The sequence below is a fragment of the Corylus avellana genome, chromosome 10, assembly GCF_965113065.1.
Source record: "Corylus avellana chromosome 10, dhCorAvel1.hap1.2, whole genome shotgun sequence".
NCBI lineage: Eukaryota > Viridiplantae > Streptophyta > Magnoliopsida > Fagales > Betulaceae > Corylus > Corylus avellana.
In genome coordinates, this window is record NC_142499.1 from 7,018,809 (window position 1) to 7,041,124 (window position 22,316).

General features: G+C 35.3%; 1 protein-coding gene and 1 pseudogene across 1 annotated transcript; both read right to left on the reverse strand.

Annotated features, from left to right (window-relative positions):
- Positions 1–432: 432 nt before the first annotated feature.
- LOC132162563 (E3 ubiquitin-protein ligase PUB24 pseudogene) lies at positions 433–1,733 on the reverse strand (annotated as a pseudogene).
- Positions 1,734–11,589: 9,856 nt separating this feature from the next.
- Positions 11,590–13,467, reverse strand: LOC132162181 (E3 ubiquitin-protein ligase PUB24-like). Its single transcript, XM_059572446.2, has 2 exons — positions 12,223–13,467; positions 11,590–11,610 (listed from the first exon to the last, which is right to left on the reverse strand). The coding sequence occupies exon 1, from the start codon at positions 13,445–13,447 to the stop codon at positions 12,224–12,226; it is 1,224 nt and encodes a 407-aa protein (XP_059428429.2). The 5' UTR covers positions 13,448–13,467; the 3' UTR covers positions 11,590–11,610; position 12,223.
- Between the last annotated feature and the right edge of the window lie 8,849 nt (positions 13,468–22,316).

Sequence of the window (22,316 nt, forward strand, 5' to 3'; positions counted from 1 at the left end):
TCTCTTTCTTTACAAGAAAGTCTATAAGATTTGGGGCATGGAAGAAATGGTTATGCATTAGCTGAATTGGTAGTACTGATAGTGGCTATTCCGGTGGTGGCTTTGGCAGATTCCGGCAGTAGCGTTCCGCTAAAGAGGCGGTGGGGCTGTTTAGTGGTAGATCCGATGGAGTCTCTGAAAGGCAAAAAGTGCCTCTTTTGCTCATAAGTTTCTTTTGTTCATAAGATCCCGTGTTTTCATTTCTATTATATATATATTTGGTATTTTCCCTAATGTATAAATCCTGATTGAATGAAGGTGCACTCATGCACAAAAGACACCTATAATTTAGCTTGTTTCTAAAAATATAGTATAAGATAATGTTCACCTGCAAATTAGAGAGGTGTCAAATAATTGATTATAAGTTGTACGTTTTGCTTAGATGGGCTCAAAATGAGATAATAATAGATAACAAGAGAAGAAGGAGGTGATGATAATCTCATCTATGCATTTCACCTTAGATATAGATCTCTCGAGGATTAACACCAAAGCAAGGAGAATGCTTCCACTCCTTCGAATGAGATCTCAGGATTTCCCTTGCTTTCTCTTTCAAGTATGCGGCACAGTCAATTTGGAGCAGCAAGCAAAGCTTTGCCACAGCCCCAACCCTCAACATCTCCTGAAGCACCGGATATGTCCCTGCAGAGAACTTACAAATCATTGAAAGGATCAGAACCGCCCGATCGTCCGCCGCAGCTGAAACCGTCAAGATCCTCTTCGACAACACCGCAATGCTTCCACTGTGGCTCAGAAACTGAGCTCTCCCATCGGCGCAACAACATAGATGAAATAGTATTCCTAAAATGAGCTCGGTGGTTCTCCTCTCTGGCAACCCCAATTCAAGTTCAATGAGCTCAAATGCTGCGCCAGCTTCCACCATCATTATTCGATTTCTTCCCCAAGCAGATGCTTCTAACAACACATGCAAAGCAGCATTAATTCCTTCTTGAGTGATATTTCCACTCCTCAAAACTCCTACAATCGCTTTAAAGAATTCTGGCTTCAACGTTTCTAATACAGCGGTTGAGCTCCCGGGCTTGATGATTGTTTTCAACACGATCATCGCATGGGATCTCACTGCCGCATGATTTTCCATCTCACAACATAAAACCCACGTTAGAGAATCGATAATACAATCATTCTCCGAAAGATCTTGCTTTAGTTCTCCCGAAGGAACCGGGATAAAGTTGAGCACGCTGAGAGCTTCTTCAACGCCGTTTATTTGCTGGTTCTTGAAACACGTGGCAATAAACAACAACATGGCTTTCGGCACGCCGGCTTCCACCATAGGATTCCTGTTCCTTTCGCTCCCGGCCGCGAGGAGCTCCAACTGTCTGACGGTTTTCAGTTGGAGCTGAGGTTTCGAAAGGTGTTTGATGAGTTTGATGACTTGAAACTTGTCGAGCGGCGGCTTCGGCGTCGGAATCCGGTCGATGCCGTGGGAGGCGTTTTGGGTGCACCAAGCCTGGATCAGGCGGCGTAATGTGTGGTTAGGGGTTAACCCGGAGTCTCTCGGCAGCGGCTGTTTACTGACCGGACATGTCGTGTTCTTGCCTGTGAACAGCCAATGCTCGATGCTTTCTCTATCGTAGGTGATGCCTGTAATGACCGTCACGGGGTCTTTCATGATTTGGAGGGATATGGGGCAGATAAAGTAGTGAGGAACCTCAATGTCATCCATGGAATAGCACTGCAGAAATATAATCGATGTGGGATAATATGTAATATAAATTTCTTCACGAAGAATTATATCGCTTTGGGAGAAAAGGATGAGGATTGAGATGATGATCGGGTGGCGGTGGTAAGAGAAAGCGGCTATAGTTTATCAACAAGTATAGTGATGAGAAGGTGAGAGAGGGTGAGATAATAATTAATTTGATATACTGGTCATACAGTCTTAAAGGAAACATTCTAACAGACCCTTGTGTGGTCAAAGGAGGAAGTTGCGCTCGAAGGCCACACGGAAGAGGCATCAAAATTAAGCCTATTTAATTAATTAATTGCCTTAATTTGGTCCGTCAAGTAAAAAAACATTGCATTAATTTCCTATAATATTATTAGATTTAGACTATGGTTCTCTCTTTAGACAATGCATGTTCTAGCTCAAGTAAATTACTTTTTTATTAGTATACGTGTTTGACTCGAAATTAAATCCACCTGTGGTAAATAGACTTAAAAGGTTCGTCCTTCTCTTTTCTTTCTTTTCTTTAAGATATAAGAGAGTGGCATAAATTTGTAAGATTTGTAAATAATTAAGAATCTTCCTAATTTCATCTTACATTTTATCATCTGGGTCCAAATATATACAAGTGGATGCATGTTTATTAATTATTTTTAATGTAATAATATATGTTGGAATAACTTGACAACAAAAACATTTTTTTTTATTGTAATAATATATAGTAATGCTACATATTATATCTTTATCCGATCCCATTCTTATTTTACTGACTAGTGTGGTGGTGAATAATATTCCGTTAAAAAAAAAAGATAACTTATGAACATTGCCACATCAATTGATCAGTGTAATGAAGGTGTATTAAATAGTATTACTTGCGGGAATAAGCTTACTCATTTCTTAATGCTCAGAAATTAATCAATTTAGACAAGTTTTACTGGTATAAATCAAATCCCAAGTCCATTTACTTGGTGGTTATCCTCCTAACAATAAGTTAATTTGAGAAAAAAAAAATATTGGTGTTAATATTTATCTTTTTTTATTATTTAATGAGCTGGATTATCGGGTTTCGCGCCCACTGTAACATAAACCAATTTATAATTGTGTCCAACGTACGCAAAGTGACAAAGCCAAGCAGTCCATTTTGACCGTTATTTACTTGATTGTAAATTATTAAGTGTCAGATCAGAAATTTCGAGAACTAGTTAATTTCAGATTCCAGAACATGTCCACTATATTAATTTTCTTTCATTTAGATCTACTTCAATAAATATAGGATGCTACATTTTCGGAATATAGCTGAAATTGGCGCAAGATATGCAAAACCAATGGTTAATTTGAATCAAGATTTTCTCGGGAACACTTTTATTTTTACACTTTCAATTGCTTATATTTTGACGTGGTATTGAAAATTATCATTGGACTTAAAATTTCAATACTGATCAAATTAAAATCTAAAGGTAATTTTTAGTGCCACGCTAGAGAGTGCGCACTTAAGAGTATTAGGTGTTTATAACATTTTTCTTCCCTGCGCAAGAGCCACTTTACATTACCTCAAATTATTTGCAATGAATGGTTAGGTTTGTGCCACATCATCAAAAAATATATATATATATATATATTTTTTTTAAAAAAAAAATTGCTTAAAAGGGGAAAAGAAAAGTGAGTGGTTTCAACGAACCCATCAAATTTTTTTTTGGGATGATCGACGATCCCCATAAATTTTTTAAGAGTGACCATTTACGCTCATTATCATTTACGGGTAGCTAGCTAGTTAGACCACTTCAAACTTTTTTGGGATAGTCGGCCACTTCCATTGTCTACTTTGTAAGTGGCCGACTATACCTAAAACTATTTTGGAGTGGTCTGACCATCATATCAACTATTTTAAGGCCATTGGATTTAAGAGCGACTAGCCACCCAATAATTGCTAAAAAATTTTAGAAGTGCTAGCTGAAGTGCTAGCCATCTCTAAAGCTGCCAATGGTGGTGCCAACCACCCTCACACACACGTGTGTGTATATATATATATATATATATATATATAATTTTATATGTGTATTATAAATGAAGAGTCGGGTATTGCAAAACTAATGTACATGTAATTTTACTTAAAAATTCCGAAGGACAACGTACGCGGGAGATTGGGATATGGAAGTCATGAATCATGATCATTACGCGTGCAGAGACTTTCCTTAAATGAACAAACAACCATTGGTGATGGAGTACACGCTTATTGCTTTACTTGTTTTGGGGAAAAAGACTTTGAATTATTAATGTTGACTACCACAATATACTTTTATATCATCACAAGATTGATTGTTAGGTTTAATTGTCCAATTTTTTTTTTTTTTTTTAATGGCGGAAAATCCTATAAGGCATGACCCTTCGGACTTATCCTTGCAGAGTAAACCTCGGTTTCAGGCACTGTACCCCCAAAAATTTTCTTACACGGAACAAGGTATTTCACGCTATCACCAAAAGGCCGGGTGTGACCACAAAAAACAAGTTGCCCTTAATTAGTTTTGAACTGCAAGCCTCTAAAGTTGCCAATTGAATATTATGCGCCACTGATCCAACCCATTAGCCACTTGGTTTCTTTGACGTGTACGTTCTTTCTCACCAACCAATTAAAAATAATTGATTAGCAAGAGTTTAATTACAAACAAATAACTGAAACAAGTCATTGAGTGGAACACATGCATGCACCCTAGCCAGCTCCTAGGGCATCAAGAATAATGGGGTTCGATATATATTCTCCCGTGCATATATAATTGTATGCAGATTAGTAAGAGTCAAAGTAGAAAGTATTGACTCAGTTCGCAAAGAGACAATTATTCGCTAGCTTTCTACTTCCCTGCATGCCTCAAAAGTCCAAGTCAAACACTTATTTTACGTAAAGAGTTACTCCAGTCAACGCACTACACAACGTTTTTGCTTTATTACCTAAATAGGAATCTAGGTTTTTTTATTTTTTTAGAAAACTCCACTTAATTAACCTCATAAGCTTTCATTAAGTTTGTAATTACTAATAAAAATTACAAAATTCTTAATTTAGTCTATTGAACTTTTAATTTTTTGTAATGACACTTATCTGTTTTGTTAAGCCTTTTCGTTAAATCTTTTCAAAATTTTCAAAATACCAATTTATTTTTATTAAAAAAAAAACTATAAAGATTCAGTTGTGAGTATTTTTGCAAAATCTAGTTAAATCCCTGACATGCATGAATCTTTGCGTTTTTTTTTTTTTTTTTTTAAAAAAAAATAGAGAGTATTTTGGCAATTTTGAAACCTATTGGTTATGATTTAATGGAAAAATCTAATGGAGGGTGATTTCATTTGAGAATATTGGTCACTGTTCTATGCCTGTTCTAATACTCCAAATAACGTGCGCGATTAATTGGTTGATTTCTCTGGCCAAAAATATCGGCTGGTCGTAGCAGCATGGGTTTTGCTTTGAATTCCGATTAATGTTTCAAAGTCAAAATCTGCTTTCCTTATTTTGGTTTCTGGAAGCGCTACAAAAAATAGAATTTTTTTTAACAGGGTAATTTTGACATGTTAGGTAGTCTAACACGTCACTAAGTTTATTGATGTGTGTCTGAGCGTTAAAAATGTAGGTGTCAAAAACATGAATTTTTTGACGTGTCACTAAAATTTTGACGTGTCATTTTCTGACACGTCAATAATTTATTGACTTGTCAGTTTTGACACGTCAACAAATTTATTGATGTGTCAGAAATTAACGTGTCAATAAATTAATGACGTGTCAATAAATTTTTGTCGTGCCAGAAATTGAAACGTCAATAAATTTGTTGACGTTTCAATTTCGAAACGTCACTAAAGTTTAAAAATTATTAAAAAAATAATTCTTTTTAAAAAAAATTGTTTCACCAATACGCCATTCTCTCTCTCTCTCTTTTCTTTTCTCTATTTTCAAAAACCCAAACCCAAAAAATCTTCAAAAAATCAAAAGCCCAAATCAAAAAATCAAAAACCCAACAAATCTTCTTATCTTCTCTTTTTTTTTTTTTTGGCTTCTGTTCTTCTCTCTTCTCCTTTTCTTTTTCTTCTTCTTCTGCTTTTCTTTTGCTGCTTCTCTTCTTTTTCTCTTCTCCTTTTCTTTTTCTTCTCCCCTCTAGAGGGAGTTGGCCGTGCAGAGAGAAGAGGGAGATTGAGAGAGGCCAGGAGAGAGAAAGTGTGGGGAAATAAAAGAAGAAGGAAAGAATAAATAATAAGAAAAGGGAAAGAAGAGGGAAAAAGTTGAACATCACGCTCATTTTTTTAGTAACGTGCCAACATATTTAACACATCAAAAAATTCTTGACATGTCACATGTAACACGTCAAAAAATTCTTGACGTGTCACATGTACATGTCAAGAAATTTTTTTTCTTGACGTGTTACATTTGACACATCAAGAAATTCTTGACGTATCAAATTTGACATGTCAAGAAAATATTTTTTCTTGATGTGCCACATGTGACACGTCAAAAAATTCTTGACATGTTACATATGACACGTTAAGAAAATAAATTGAAAATAGTAAGAGAAAAAAAATGATATGATCCTTATTTTTTTTAAAAAATACTATATACTTAAGACTAAGAGAACACATATATGTATTAATATTCTAAAAAAACACTTTAATTTTTTAGTTCATAATACTCCTACAATATTGAAAACGTGATATAGCCATAATAATTGTTTCAAAATAAATTAAAAGAGTACATATTTATCATTTTCTATTTAATAGCTGATGCATTAACTAGTTTTATAACGACATATTTAATAGCTAAAGAATATATCTCTTAATATATGATGACATATACTAATTAAATTGTGTTACCTAATATAGTTACTAATAAAATTTTGAATCAGGTATAATTATACAGGTACATATATAATTATACATATACCAATTAAATTTTGTTACCTAATATAGGTATCAATTAAATTTTGTTATCTAATATTTAATTATAATTAAAATAAGGAAAAAATATAAAATGGCCCTTCAAACTATCAGTCATTTGTAATTTAGCTCCCTAATGTTTAAAATGTGATAAAATAGCCTCCCAAACTACCAACATTTTGCAATTTGGCCACTCCGTTAAGCAGCACCGTTAAAATGGATGGAAAACTTAAAATGACGTCGTTTTGTTGAGATAAAGTTACTGAAATGCTCTTTTTAGAAGAAAAAAAAATTAAAAAAAAAAATCCAACTATACGTCGTCGTTTTGCTTTCAAGCAACAAATCCCCTTCAACAAAAAAAGTTGTTGTGTTGATTTGTTTCTCAAGCAAAGAACCCATTCCGGCAAATAACCCCTTGTCTAGCAAAGAACCAAGAATCCCAGTAGCTATTAGATCTTCTTCGTCAGTAACTTCAAAGATTCACGTGCTTCTTGTTCCTTTCAAGATTCCACTTTGATTTCAGCAAATGAGGCGAAGTGAAGTGACGAAATGAAAACGGCATTAAAAATTGAAATCGGATGGAAGGTGCTCTTTCATTTGCTGAAATCTGTTGAATTTTGAAGGAGTTGGCCTGCTGAAATCAAAGTGAAATCTTGAAAGGAACAAGAAGCACGTGAATTTTTGAAGTTGCCGACGAAGAAGACCCAATAGCTGCTGAGATTCTTGGTTCTTTGCTGGACAAAGGGGTTATTTGCCGGAATGGGTTCTTCCCTTCTTTGCTTGAGAAACAAATCAACACGACAACTTTTTTGTTGAAGGGGTTTGTTGCTTGAAAGCAAAACGACGACGTATAGTTGGCCTTTTTTAAATTTTATTTTTTCTTCTAAAAATGGCATTCCAGTAACTTTATTTCAACAAAACGACGTCATTTTAACTTTTCCATCCATTTTAACGGTGCTGCCTAACGGAGTGGCCAAATTGCAAAATGTTGGTAGTTTGGGGGCTACTTTATCACATTTTGAACGTTGGGGGCTAAATTTCAAATAGCTGGTAGTTTGGAGGGCCATTTTATATTTTTCCCTTAAAATAATCGTTATTGATGTGTCATTTTTTACACGTTAAGAATTATTGACGTGCCAAAATGCCACGTCAATAATTATTGATGTGTCAATTTGGCACGTCAATAATTATTGACGTGTCAAAATGTGACACGTCAAGAAATTATTGACGTGTTACATTTGACACGTCAAGAAAATATTGAAAATATTAAGAGAAAAAAATTATATGATTACTTATTTTTTTAAAAAAATACTATATACTTAATTAGACTAAGATAATACATATATGTATTAATATTCTAGATTGTTAATACTAAAAAAAACCTTTAATTTTTTAGTTTATAATACTCCTACAATATTGAAAACGTGATATATATATATATATAAATTTTGAATCAGGTATAATTAGACATGTATATATATAATTATATATATACCAATTATATTTTGTTACCTAATATAGGTACCAATTAAATTTTGTTATCTAATATTTTTTTAAAACAAATAATTAATATTATTGATTAATTAATTTTTGACGTGTGAAATAATGACACGTCAATAATTATTGACGTGTCATTTTTGATACATCAATAATTATTGACGTGCCAAATTGCCACATCAATAATTATTGACGTGCTAAAATGCCACGTCAATAATTATTGACGTGCCAAAATGATACATCAATAATTATTGACGTGTCAAATCACACGTCAATAATTATTGATGTGTCAAAATAACACGTGCGTCAATAATTATTGACGTATTAAAAATGACACATTAATAATGTTTTTCTTGACGTGCCAGTAATTACCGCATCAGTAATTAGTGACGTGGCAAAAAGTGTGTTACTGTAAACATGTCAAAAAATTATCTTTTTTTTTTTTTTTTTTTTTTTTTTTTTTTTGTAGTGATGCAGTAATTAAGCTTCAATTCTCTTGATTTGGACACCTTCTATCTTTTCTATTTACTGCAAATGGATTCTCCACTACTCTACAATGCCCATTGAACACTCAAATATTATTTGTCTTTTAAATATCACAGTCTATTGAGTTGTAGTTACTAGAAACATGTTCTTAAATCTATAAAGGGTTGATTGAAATCACAAGCAAGATTAAGAAAATATATGAAAACTGTCCCATAAGGACTTGAATTTTACCCCTTGACCAGTAACAGTTTGAGTTTTTTTTTTATTATTTTTTTTATTTTTTACAATTAAAGGCTTTTGGGTTTTCACCTTGAGAGAAAATAGAAATGTTGAAATAATGATGATGTGGGAATATTGAGCAAAAGCAAGAGAGAGAATGAATGTAAAGAATTTGTGGGTGGTTCGGTGTTAGACACATACGTCTATCACTCGGAATACCACTTAGGGTTACATTGTGCTTATTAACTTGATTTGTCTACAATACAAAATTCTCTATTTACAGGATAGTGTCTACATACAAGCATAGTAGTCAAATCTCTTTGATTTGATTACAATCTCAATATTTGATTACAATCAACCCATAAATAGAGAATATTTCAATATCAACCTAATTATGGAATATATGAAAAATATAATATATTTTTTATATATTCTAATATCCCCCTCAAACGCAATGTGGAATATTCTGGAACCTTAAGTTTGAAATCAGAAACAATGATGACGGTGTTGGCGGAGGCCGAGAATGAGCCATAGATGGTGATGACTGCCAGAAGAGATAGAGGTTGATGGGGTAGCTAGCGACGGCGGCAGGTGGCTAGTGAATGCAAATTCAAAAGGGCCGACAATAGGCTAAAACTCCAAAAGAGGCTGACAATGAGTCATACTTCAAAAGGGGCCACCTGACAATGAGCCAAAAATACGAAGGGCCGACTTGGTCCAAAAATAAAAGGAGCCAACTTGGGCCAAAAATAAAAATAAAATGAGCCCACTTGGGCGGTTATCAGATCGGCGCACCAAACTTGACTGATGAGTGGCGTGTGTGATGTGGTCACTCGGATTTTTTTTTTTTTTTTTCTTCGAATCTGGATCTGGTGTGGGCAACTGCACTATAGGACTGTGAGCTTGGCTGCTGAGCAAGGAGTCGCTGTGGCTGATTGCAATTGGAATCGCGGGCTGCGATCTAGTGTGACGCATCATGTGCACCCATGGGTTGTGATCTGGTGTGGGCATGTGCACTGAGGAACTTTTGAGCATGAATGCAGATTGCGCCGAACATCGTACATGGTGGGGACTGGAACCACAGGACTGTCGGCGGCAGTGGAGAGCTCGGACTAATGATGGCCAGCATGTGTTGCTAGACGGAGAGGCTGACTGGTCGGTGTGGATCTCGGTGATGAGGGCCGGCAGTGTCATGGATAACGGCCGGCAACAGCTCGTGCAAGAGAGCTCCACCGACAGAAGCGGGGCGTCAAGGAGCGTCTAAGGCCAGTTTGGGCTGATCTTGATGGGGCTATGTAGATCGGGAGCCTCCGATCTTGGATCTGGTCTCCTTATCTGAAAATAGTTGAGTAGGGCGGTGCGTGGATGCTGTGGACTCTCTGATGACATCGTACTCGGCAAATCTGGCATCTTCGGTGGCGGATCTGTGTAGTGGCGGGGTGGTGGATCTGTGTTCTAGCAAGACTTGGCAGCAGCGCATGTACTTCCGACAGTAGCGGTGGAGGCGCGTGAATATCATGGTAGAACCTTTCAGTGGCACGTGGAAGGGTGGGCGACGTAGATTTTGCCAGATATGGACTTTTCAATGTTTGATATGTTGAATGGTGGGAACATCGAGGTGTTTGGATGAATGCGGTGGTGCATGGCTGAACTGATAGAGAGCCTGGGTGGAGAGTGGCAGTCGAATTGAGCACCAAGATTGTTAGACGGAAAGTGAGGAAACAGCAAGGACGTTGAAGGTCACAAGAAAGTGTTTCGGATACCATGTTGAAATAACGATGATGTGGGAATATTAAGCGAAAGCAAGAGAGAGAATGAACACAAACAATTTACGGGCGGTTCGGTGTTAGACACATACGTCTACCACTCGGAATATCCCTTAGGATTACATTGTGCTTATGAACTTGATTTGTCTCCAATACAAATGTCCCTATTTATAGGGCAGTGTCTACATACAAGTATAATAATAAAATCTCTTTGATTTGATTACAATCTCAATATTTGATTACAGTTAACTTATAAATAGAGAATATTTCAATATTAACCTAATTATGAAATATATGAAAAATAATTATATTTTTCATATATTCTAACAAGAAACCTGAATATAATCATGGGAAAAATAAAATAAAAAATACATAATGTAAACAAATGCGGGGAGTTGAACACATACACAATTTCAAGCGCATATTTCTCAATAATTACTTGTTGGAGTCCCAAGTCTCTAAAAAAATTCTGCTGCAATCGCCTCAGCTACTGTTTGGTCTTTAATAAAAGGCACTGTGGTACATATAAATGCGAGAACAAACCCCTCAACATCTATAGATATTACTCGCACACCTATCTTTTTGTTTAGTTTATCAAGAGCTGCGTTCCAATTTATTTTGACCACCCCCGCATGAAGTTCTTTCCCATCTCTACCGTTACTTCATGTTCATGATATTCTGGAAATTTTAATTTCTATAAATCAATTTAGGAGAAACTACACTTTACCCCTGAAGTTGTACTCCTTTTTTTTTTTTTATTTTACTTTCAATATTTAAAAATTGACAATATATTTTAATGAAGTTTATTTTTTATTGCAATATAGTATTTCCGTTTAAAAATTCCGTCTTTTTGGACGGCGGTAGGCAGGCCACATCCCCCCTTGTTTGTTTGTTTGTTTGTTTTTTTTTTTTTTTGCACTCTTCTGTTTTCTTTACAATTTAGTAGTGATTTTCCAACGCCTTAGACCCCATCCACATCATCATCCGGCAGCACGCTATTCCCATCTTTATCCCCTGAAAAGCCTTTCATAGCTGTTAAATATATTAGAATAATATCAAATATATTCTTAACAATAGCAAATAAGTAAATAAATAGATAAAACTTTAATGATCCCTAAAAACCACAAGAGCTATATATATACACATTTTAACATTCTCAGTTAAAGCCAGCTTAGGCCAAGTTTGTTATTATAAAGATGCACGTATGTGAAAGAGTTTTTGGAATGCCAAATTATAATATCAATTTTCGAAAGTATGATTGCTTCTTTAAGTTGGTATTGGAGTTCTAATTATAAACAATTCGCTTTTAATTAGTTTTCTTCGTTCAACCAATTTTAATTAATAGATGAAGATTTAACATCGATCTTCTCTTTGATTTTTATTATAAATTGGTTTGAATTAATACACAAAGAGAATACGTTCAGTCCGAATCTAGAGTAAAACCAATCTTTGACAGTGTCCAATAAGAGGTTAACACTTAAGTTAAAAACACCTGCAAATTAAAGAGGTGTCAAATAATTGATTATAAGTTGTTTTGCTTACATGGGCTCGAAATGAGATATTAATAGATAGCAAGAGAAGAAAAATTTAGAAGGAGGTGATGATAATCTCATCTATGCATTTCACCTTAGATATAGATCTCTCGAGGATTAACACCAAAGCAAGGAGAATCCTTCCACTCCTTCGAATGAGATCTCAGGATTTCCCTTGCTTTCTCTTTCAAGTATGCGGCACAGTCAGCTTGGAGCAGCAAGCAAAGTTTTGCCACAGCCCCAACCCTTAACATCTCCTGAAGCAACGGATATGTCGCTGCAGAGAACTTACAAATCGTTGAAAGGATCAGAACCGCCCGATGGTCGGCTGCTGCTGAAACAGTCAAGATCCTCTTTGACACAACCGCAATGCTTCCACTATGGCTCAGAAACTGAGCTCTCCCATCGGCGCAACAACATAGATGAAATAGTATTCCTAAAATGAGCTCGGTGGTTCTCCTCTCCGGCAAACCCAATTCAAGCTCAATGAGCTCAAACGCTGCGCCAGCTTCCGCCATCATTATTCGATTTCTTCCCCAAGCAGATGCCTCTAACAACACATGCAAAGCAGCATTAATTCCTTCTTGAGTGATATTTCCACTCCTCAAAACTCCTACAATCGTTTTAAAGAATTCTGGCTTCAACGTTTTTAATACAGCGCTTGAGCTCCCTGGCTTGATGATTCTTTTCAACACGATCATCGCATGGGATCTCACTGCCGCATGATTTTCCATCTCATAAAATAAAACCCACGTCAGAGAATTGATAATACAATCATTCTCAGCAAGAACTTGCTTTAGTTCTCCCGAAGGAACCGGGATAAAGTTGAGCACGCTGAGAGCCTCTTCAACGCCGTTTATCTGGGCGTTCTTGAAACACGTGGCAATAAACAACAACATGGCTTTCGGAACGCCGGCTTCCACCATAGGATTCCTGTTTCTTTCGCTCCCGACGGCTAGGAGCTCCAACTGTCTGACGGTTTTCAGCTGGAGCTGAGGTTTCGAAAGGTGTTTGATGAGTTTGATGACTTGAAACTTGTCGAGCGGCGCCTTCGGCGTTGGAATCCGGTTGATGCCGTGGGAGGCGTTTTGGGTGCACCAAGCCTGGATTAGGCGGCGTAATGTGTGGTTAGGGGTTAACCCGGAGTCTCTTGGCAACGGCTGTTTGCTGACCGGACATGTCGTGTTCTTGCCTATGAACAGCCAGTGCTCGATACTTTCTCTATCATAGGTGATGCCCGTAATTGCCGTCACAGGATCTTTCATGATTTGGAGGGATATAGGGCAGATAAAGTAGTGAGGAACTTGAATGTCATCCATGGAATAGTACTGCAGAAATATAATCGATGTGGGATAATATGTAATATAAATTTCTTCACGTAGAATTATATCACTTTGGGAGAATAAGATGAGGATTGAGATGATGATGGGGGTGGCCGTGGTAAGAGAAAGCGGCTATAGTTTTTCAACAATATATTCTCTTGTCCATAATTCGGTGCAGATTAGAAAGAGTCGAAGTATAAAGTATTGACTCAGTTCGCAAAGAGACAATTATTATTCGCTCGCTTTCTACGAAGTTTTTGCTGTTTTTTGCTTTATCAGTTATCACCTATCTAGACAGGGATCTAGGTTTTTTTTTTTTTTTTTTTAAATTAATTTTGTAATTACTAATCAAAAGTTTAAAAACTATTACTTCAGCTTATCGAACTTTTAATTTTTTGGAATGTCACTCATCCGTTAGGCTTTTCTATTAAATTTAATCAAAAATTTTCAAAATATCAATCTTTTTTTAATATAAGAAATAAAATAAAAAATTACAGAGATTTAAATGTCAATATTTTGGAAATTCCATTAAATCATGACTGATGCTAGAATCTTAGCAATTTTTTTTTTTTTTTTTTTTTGAAAATGGGGTATTGTGGTAAATTTTGACACCCCTTGTTAGATTTTTCTAACGGATGGGTGATATTGCCAAAAATTAAAATATCCATACACTAAATTAAAAATTTTTAAACTTTAAGAAGTAAAAATGATGAACGTTTAAGTAAAAATTTCCTTTTTAATTTTTTTTTTTTTTTTTTTTGAACAGAGATATTGAAGTTTTGTGATTTGTGAAGTAATCCTTTAATAATTATGAGTCTAAAGGGTGGTTGATTTCATTTGATGGAGAAAATTGGTCGCTGTTCTACCTGTTCTAATACTCCAACTAACGTGCGCGCCTAATTGGTTGATTTCTCTGGCCCAAAATATCGGCTGGTCGTAGCAACATGGGTTTTCCTTTGAATTCCAATTAATTAATGTTTCAAAGTCAAAATCTGTTTTCTTCAATTCTCTTGATTTGGACACCTTTTCTATTTACTGCAAATGCATTCTCCACTACTCGACATTCCCTTTCAACACTCAAATATTATTTGTCTTTGAAATATCAGTCTTTTGTTTTTTTGGATGAATAAACTTCTTTTGGATGAATATATCACAATCCATTGAGTTGTAGTCAGTGGTACTCACTACCACTGACTACAAAAGCTTTTGGGCTTTCACCTTGAGAGAAAATATATAGAAACTTGAATATAATCATGGGAAAAATAAAATAGAAAAATACATAACGTAAACAAATGCTGGGAGTTGAACACATACACAATTTCAAGCGCATCTTTTTCAATAATTACTTGTTGGAGCTCTATGTCTCGAAAAACATTATGCTGCCTTCTAGGGCCGGTTTAATAGATTTTGATGCTTACGGTGACAAACTTAAGTATGACCTTTTTTTATTTAAATATTTAATTAAATAATTTTAATTTTAAATCATTCTTTTTAACTTTTGCCCTTAATTATTATTATTATTATTTTTTTTTTCTAAAGACTGCAAAATATATTTTGTTAGGAGACATTTAAATTCAACACATGTCATATTTTGTGTTGAGCTACATATAATTCTTTTTTTTTTTTTTTTTTTATGTATAATTTAACGTGAAAAAACGAAATTTACTTTATTCTAAAAGTTATTTAACGAACGAACTTAGCTAATATATTGGTTTTAAGTTCGGATGAAACTATGAGTTTAGTAGCTGCTTTAGGAGTGCAATCAATGTTACTTTCCAATTTTCTCTTTCATTTCCTTTAAAGTCTTATTATTTTGGAATTTAATTCTATGTATTCATGTTTACCGTAAGGGCCATGATTCACACTACGCCGGCGTGCTTAGCACGCCAGGCTAATTTTTCTTTTTTCAAAATTTTAATATTAAAAAAAATAAAAATAAAATAAAATTTGCTGGCGTGCCGTTGTATTTAGCTTCACCCTTACCGTAATTGTGGCCTTAATTAAAGAGCACTTACTAACTTTTTTGTCATAATATTATTTTTTACCATAATTGAGGCCTTAATGAATTGAAAGACATTTGACTAACTTTTTATCATAATTGAGGCTCTAATTATGTTTTTTATAAAAGGAAACTTAATTATGCTATAGTTATTGAGTGCCTTATTTTTATTGGGGGCATTAGGCAATTGCCTAATTTGCCCAAGCTGCCATCGCCTCAGCTACTGTTGGGTCTGTAATAAAAGGTATCGTGGTACACAAAGATGCAAGAACAAACCCCTCAACATCTCTAGATATTACTCCCACACCCATCTTCTTGTTTAGTTTATCAAGAGCTGCATTCCAATTTATTTTGACCACCCTCGAATGAAGTTCTTTTACAACTCTGCCTCTCTTGTTGAGTATTTTCCTCAATGTTATTCCTAGATACTTGTGTTGATTGATAAAATTCCTTTATTGAGTCTTTTTTTTGGGGGGTGGGGTGGGGTGATTCTTTGGCACGAGGGCTTACACACTATTTTGAATGGACATAAATTAGTTACAAACTGATTTGTATGAATTAGCAACAAACCAGTTTAATAAAATGACATGTATTCCTTAGCATGTACTTCTCATATGTTTTTTTTAATAGCACTAATAAAAAAACATGTGATTTTCACATACTTTACCAATACATGTCACTTTATTAGACTGGTTTGTATGAATTAGCTACAAAGTAACTAATTTCTATCCATTTTGAATTATTGTTTACTTATCGAGCTATTAAGTGTATAAATTTTGGTCTTACGTTTTTCGTTTTTGGATAACAACTCAGAAAAAAGGGGGAGGGGATCAAAGAGGATCTTTCCCACTCTTTATTCTTACCGTAGATTATAAAGAAAGAGAAGTGGGAACGCTTTCATAACAATAATGAGAAGCGGCCCATTTAACAATGAAATGTGCCCCAAGATTAGCTCTAGCTCCTAAAAACTTGATACACCTTTAACTGGAGTAATTAATTCTATAAACTTGGCTATGCAATTAAAGTTATAAATGTCATGTTCTCTTGACGTACGTAATTATGGATGAATGCTATGATTTAGAGCTTTTGTAATGCTGATGATTATAGTTTCAAACTATATATATAAAATTTTGTTGTGAATATACTAAGTGCCTGTTTATAAGGGTGAAAAAGTGGACGGTTATTAACCATCCGCTAACCGCATTAACCGCTAACTGTTTTTTAAGGTGATTAGGAAAAATCGTTAACCGTCTGGACAGTTACGGTTAGCGGTTTTAGGTTTTTTCAAAATAGCTAACTGTTAACCGTTAACCGCTATATATATATATATACATGAAACACCTTCGTTTTTACGTTTAAATATATATAAAAATGTACACAAATCTATAAATGATATTGTATGTAGTAGGGTATTATCATAGAAACAAAGTGGTTTTGTTTTTCTCTTTTAAAAAACAGCTGCTAACCCCCTAGCAGTTAGCAGAGGCGGTTAGTGAATTTGACTAATCACCTAGGAAGTTATTATTAGTGGTTTTAGCCAATAACCATTAATCGTAACCGCTTTTTTACCTTTAACTGTTTAGGTAAGGGCAAAAATGAGAGCAAAAAGGTTAGTAGTGCTCTTGGACCTCTGTTATCTAAAAGAAAAAGAAAAAAAAAAAAATTTGGGGGCATTACATAGAACATATATATGGGGAAAAAAATGTAAAATTAGTCATTGTAGTTTAGCTGAATTATAATTAGTTTCATGTGGTATCAAAATGAACTCAAAGATAACTGAGGTATGGAAAAACAAAATAATTTAGTCTATATAGTCAAATTTAATCCACTAATATGACAAGTATCACAATTTTATTAGCTCTAATTTTTACGCTATCAATGAAATTTCCACTTTCTTATATTAATGAAATTTAATCTTACCTATAGAAAGAAAAACCAACCAATAAAACCAATACAAGTCCACTTAGTATTGTAACTTAATAGTAAGTTGCAACTGAAATTTATGGTTTATTGGTATGCCTAAAAGTAGGGCTGACAATTTTAACATGACCCGCGAACCTGACACGAACACGACACAAAAAAACAAGTATTGGGTTTGGCCTTATTTGGTTCAGATCTTAATCGGGTCTACCTGATTAAGATCCGGTTAATTTCGTGTCTGCGCGGGTCGACCCGCCAGACCCGGTTACTGTTCATGTCTAGTAGGTCGACCCGCTAGACCCAATTATTGTTCACCATTTTTTTTGTTTTTTTAATATTTTTTTTGGTGGGTAAAGTACAAAAAATCTTAATATGATCTTTGATGATGATTATATATACTGAAGTCAAGTGTGGTCTCTATATGATGATTATATATATGTGCTATCCATCTTTCGATTCTTTCCTAGTTCCAGTCTGTAGCTATTTAAAGAAGCTATAAATCTTAATATCAAATATTTGCAATAGCCATCAAGAGATGTCATTTATCTCTATTTTGTGTTCTCATTTTTTTCTTCTTAAACCTTGTGTGTCTTTCATGGTTTGTAATTATTTTTGTCTTTCCTCTTATTTCCATTGTACCTATGCAGATAAAGAGTTGTGAGATATGAGAGATCTCATGGGAATTTCTTAATAGCTAACAAAATTAATGATCCAAATTGTAGAGTATCAGCATGTGAGGGAAAATTAATTAAGTTTTATGTGGAAACATATTATAAGAGTAATTGATTAATATAACTCAATTGAGTCTAAATTCCTAAAGAGTTAATCTCCTCTAAAGTGGTATCAAAATTCAAAGCCAGCTTAAGAGCTACCTTCTATGTGGTTGACATTTGTGATTATTGGGTCAAATTCCTTCAAATTAAATTGGTGGTTTGATGCGAATAAGTTGTATAGTTTAAGTTGTTGGAAATAATACAGAAGATTTATTGAAATAAAATAATAACAATCTAAAAATTAATTTTTGAAAATTGTGAATGTTTTTTTAACAATTGCATTGGTATTGTTATTATTATTATTTTAATTTTAGGGTTATTTTCTTTTAAATGGGTCGGGTCGTGTCGGGTCGTATCTACCCACAAAGACCTGGTTCTTTTAAACAAGTTAAACGGGTCGTGTCGGGTTACCCGGCTATTTCCGTGTCATAATCATGTCAGACCCGCAAACACGTTCAGCTAAACGGGTTGTGTTCGTGTATGGGTTAATCGGGTCGCGGGTCCTTGTGGGTCGTAATTGGGTCGTGTCAGGTACCTTTTTTGCCAGCCGTACCTAAAATTTTGTGTGTATCCAACATAATCATGGTTGATATAGAAGTGGCTGGAAATTCAATATTGATAGAGAAATGTGCCTTGCTAGAATTTTTGCCTACCGATTTGTAATTTCAGCAAAGATTTGGAATTTCTTACAAGTTTCAAACATTCACTGATGTGCAAGTTGAGCTCCCAAACATAATTAATAATTATTGGCCAGTCAACCAGAACATGTTCTAGTGCTTGTCAAAGGATATATATACATGAGCCACGTTTTGGGGGCATGACTTCATTAACAATCAATGTTAAACAAATGGGAAATGCTACATATATGAACATTTTTTACAAACAGAACCTTACATACTGACGTGGTAGACAAAAAGAAATAAAAAAACAACTTACTCATTTGCTTGTTTGTTTGGCTTTCAGTGTTTTCTCATATTCTTCGAGGAGTTTTACGAAGAGGAACGCAGCCTTCTTGCTGACTCACGACTAGGTCTGGCCGAGACCCAGCGTGGTCAGGTCATGACCCACAGCTGGGTCTTGCGGGCGATAGTAGAGACCCAGGCGTAGGTCGTCGTAAGCCGTTGGGTCTTGGCTGTGACCTAGGCATGGCTGAGCCCCTCCATCACAGACCAAGAATGTTGGAATTTGTAGGATGATCTTCAGGAAGGATTTCTCCCATTAGGGTGGAAATCCTATGGAGAACAAGAGAAAACTTGAATGCATAATCTATACGTAACAAAAACTAATGTATAAAATATATGAGGATAGCTTCTATAAGGAGGTGGTGTAAACCACTTTCTTTGTGCCCACCAATGAGCATTTGACAACTAGGATTATTACATCAACTAAAATAAGATGCAAAACACCTTATTAAAAACTATTTCTCTCGAAATCACAAAAACCCTCATTTTTCCCTCTCCCTCCCACTCTTTCTTTTTCTCTCTCTCCAGCGGCGAGCTCTCCCTTAGACCCTCACTAGTCACTCCCTTTCTCTCTCTCTGATCTCTCCGTCTCCTCCATCTCTCTCTGGCAGCAGTAGAGGTCTTGCCGTTGAAGACGCCGGAGTCCAGCCTAGATTTTGCTGGAGAAGCCACCGGAGCCCAACCCGACGCCGGAGACTAGACATCGGAGCCTAGATTATTTGACATTAAAACCAGATCCAAAAAGAATGAATTTATGCACTGAAACTTATAATTTCCTGCATGATCTTAATACTGATTGTTGTGGTTCTTTTTTTTTTTTTTTTGCCTTTTACAAAAACAAAAATTTTGCCTCGGCCAAACCAGCGTCTTCTCAGGTTTGGTCTCCGGCAACTCTGGGCTGGGCTCTGACGTCTTTTCAAGCCGCTCTGGGCTGCACTCTGGCACTTTCAACGGCAGCTCTGGGCTGGGCTTAGCGGTGGTCACTGCTGCCGCCAGAGAGAGAGAGAGAGAGAAAGAGAGAGTACGGAGGAGTGAGGAGAGAGAGAGAACGAGAGAGAAAATGATGGGTTTGAGGAGTTTTTTTTTATGATGGGAGAATGGATTTTAATCTAGTGCTTCTCATCTCATTTGAAAGTGTGTAATTTTCCTAGTTGTCAAATGCTCATTGGTGGGCACAAAGGAGGTGGTTTAAACCACCTCCTTATAGAAGTTATCCTCAAAACATATATGTTGGGATACAGTTTATGTTCTCATGGGACTCTATTTATAGAGTCCCAACTCAACTCTTTGCCAAGAGTTGTTTCTTTTGACCGGTTACCTGCACCTGCAAAATTTATTACCTTCCTGTAAATATTATACAATCTGGTATGGGGGTGACCACACTTATAATAGTGCGATCATCCTATACACCATCATCTCCCACTAGATCATACTATTATGATTGGTAATAAAACCATAGTTGTACATGATTACCTTGGTAGTAATAATTTTGCCCCATGCCAACTCTCATCTGTAAAACTTACAGATTGGCGTCAGATCATGACATGGCTATACGTAAGCACGTTTTCATCATTTTATCTGACTGCATCCTTTACCATATACTTCCTCAGCGTTAGCAAATTAGGGATGACTTCATTTCACTATCTCTCAAATGAACGGCATTAATTCTCCATGGTTGGGAGTATAGTCCACACCCATTCCACAATTGACAACTTTAGCCGTGCAAAAAACCTTGTGTAGACTTGTGCTAAATTTTTTGATCAAGTACTTCCTTTAAAGCCTTTATTCCTATGGTTTTCCTTGATACACCTTATTAGCATCTTCTTACACCCTCTAAGCATAGATACTACCCAATCTCAACATAATGCCTTTCAGTGGACTTTACATTTATGTGAGATGTAATATCCATACCTCATTAGTGTCATCAACCCTTAACTGACTAATTATTTCCCCATTAGGCAGAAGTGCATAAAATCATTCTTTCGGGCATCCTCAGATCCTTCCAACTATGTGTCAACCCAGCTAGCTCTTACCTAGGTGTATTTCAATCCTATTGTTGCTACATGCCCTTTGAATTCATCCAGAGGTAAGACCTTGGTCATAGGATCGGCTACTATCTCTATTGATGAAATAAATTCAACTTTTTGTTTCACCCCTCGCCACTATATCTTTGAATATAGTGATAAATTCTATTAATGTATTCGTCTTTGGAGCTATGTGCTCCACTTTTTATTAAAGAGATAACAAACTTATTATCACAAAACACATTTATTGGTCTACTAGGTATACCTAAATTAAATTGTCGACAAAAAATTAAATCCAAACCAAATTACTCACCATTGTGATGCATGCAATGTACTAAGCTCCATTGTGAACTCTGCAACACAACCTTGTTTCTTTCTCAAACCAAGAAACAATTGTTCTACACTTTTACCAAAAAGGAATATGCATTCACTTGTAAATTTTCTATCATCTACATTGTAGTGCCCCAGAATTTTCAAAGCTATTTAAATAGATTATTTTGATAATGATGTTATTTTAATATCCATTGTAGCTAAGGATTTTAATTCTTGGGAAATTTATGAGAGTGGTAATTAGAGAATGGTAATTGGTGAAATAGTATAGGGTTGGTGAAATAGTAAAATGAGGGTATAATTGTAAATTGAAGATAGAATGAGGGTATAATTGTAAATTGAAGGTAGAATAGTATAGGGTTGGTGAAATAGTATAGGGTTGGTGAAATAGTAAAATGAGGGTATAATTGTAAATTGAAGATAGAATGAGGGTATAATTGTAAATTGAAGGTAGAATAGTATAGGGTTGGTGAAATAGTAAAATGAGGGTATAATTGTAAATTGAAGATAGAATGAGGGTATAATTGTAAATTGAAGGTAGAATAGTATAGGGTTGGTGAAATAGTGTAGGGTTGGTGAAATAGTAAAATGAGGGTATAATTGTAAATTGACGGTAGAATAGTGTTTGATTTTCTCCTATAAATAGAGCTCTTCTCCTTCAGAATTTTCACCACTCATCTCCTCTCCCATCTCTTGCATATATTCTTCCTTCTTCCGTTTTTTACTCGGTCTTTCTTCTTTCCAAGAGTGTTTACTCAGAACAGAGAGAGAAAGGGCGAGACCAAGCGCTACAAGAAAGAAAGAACCCAAGAGATAGCGGACTTTAGAAATTAGTTTCAAAAGATATACTAGTGGTGT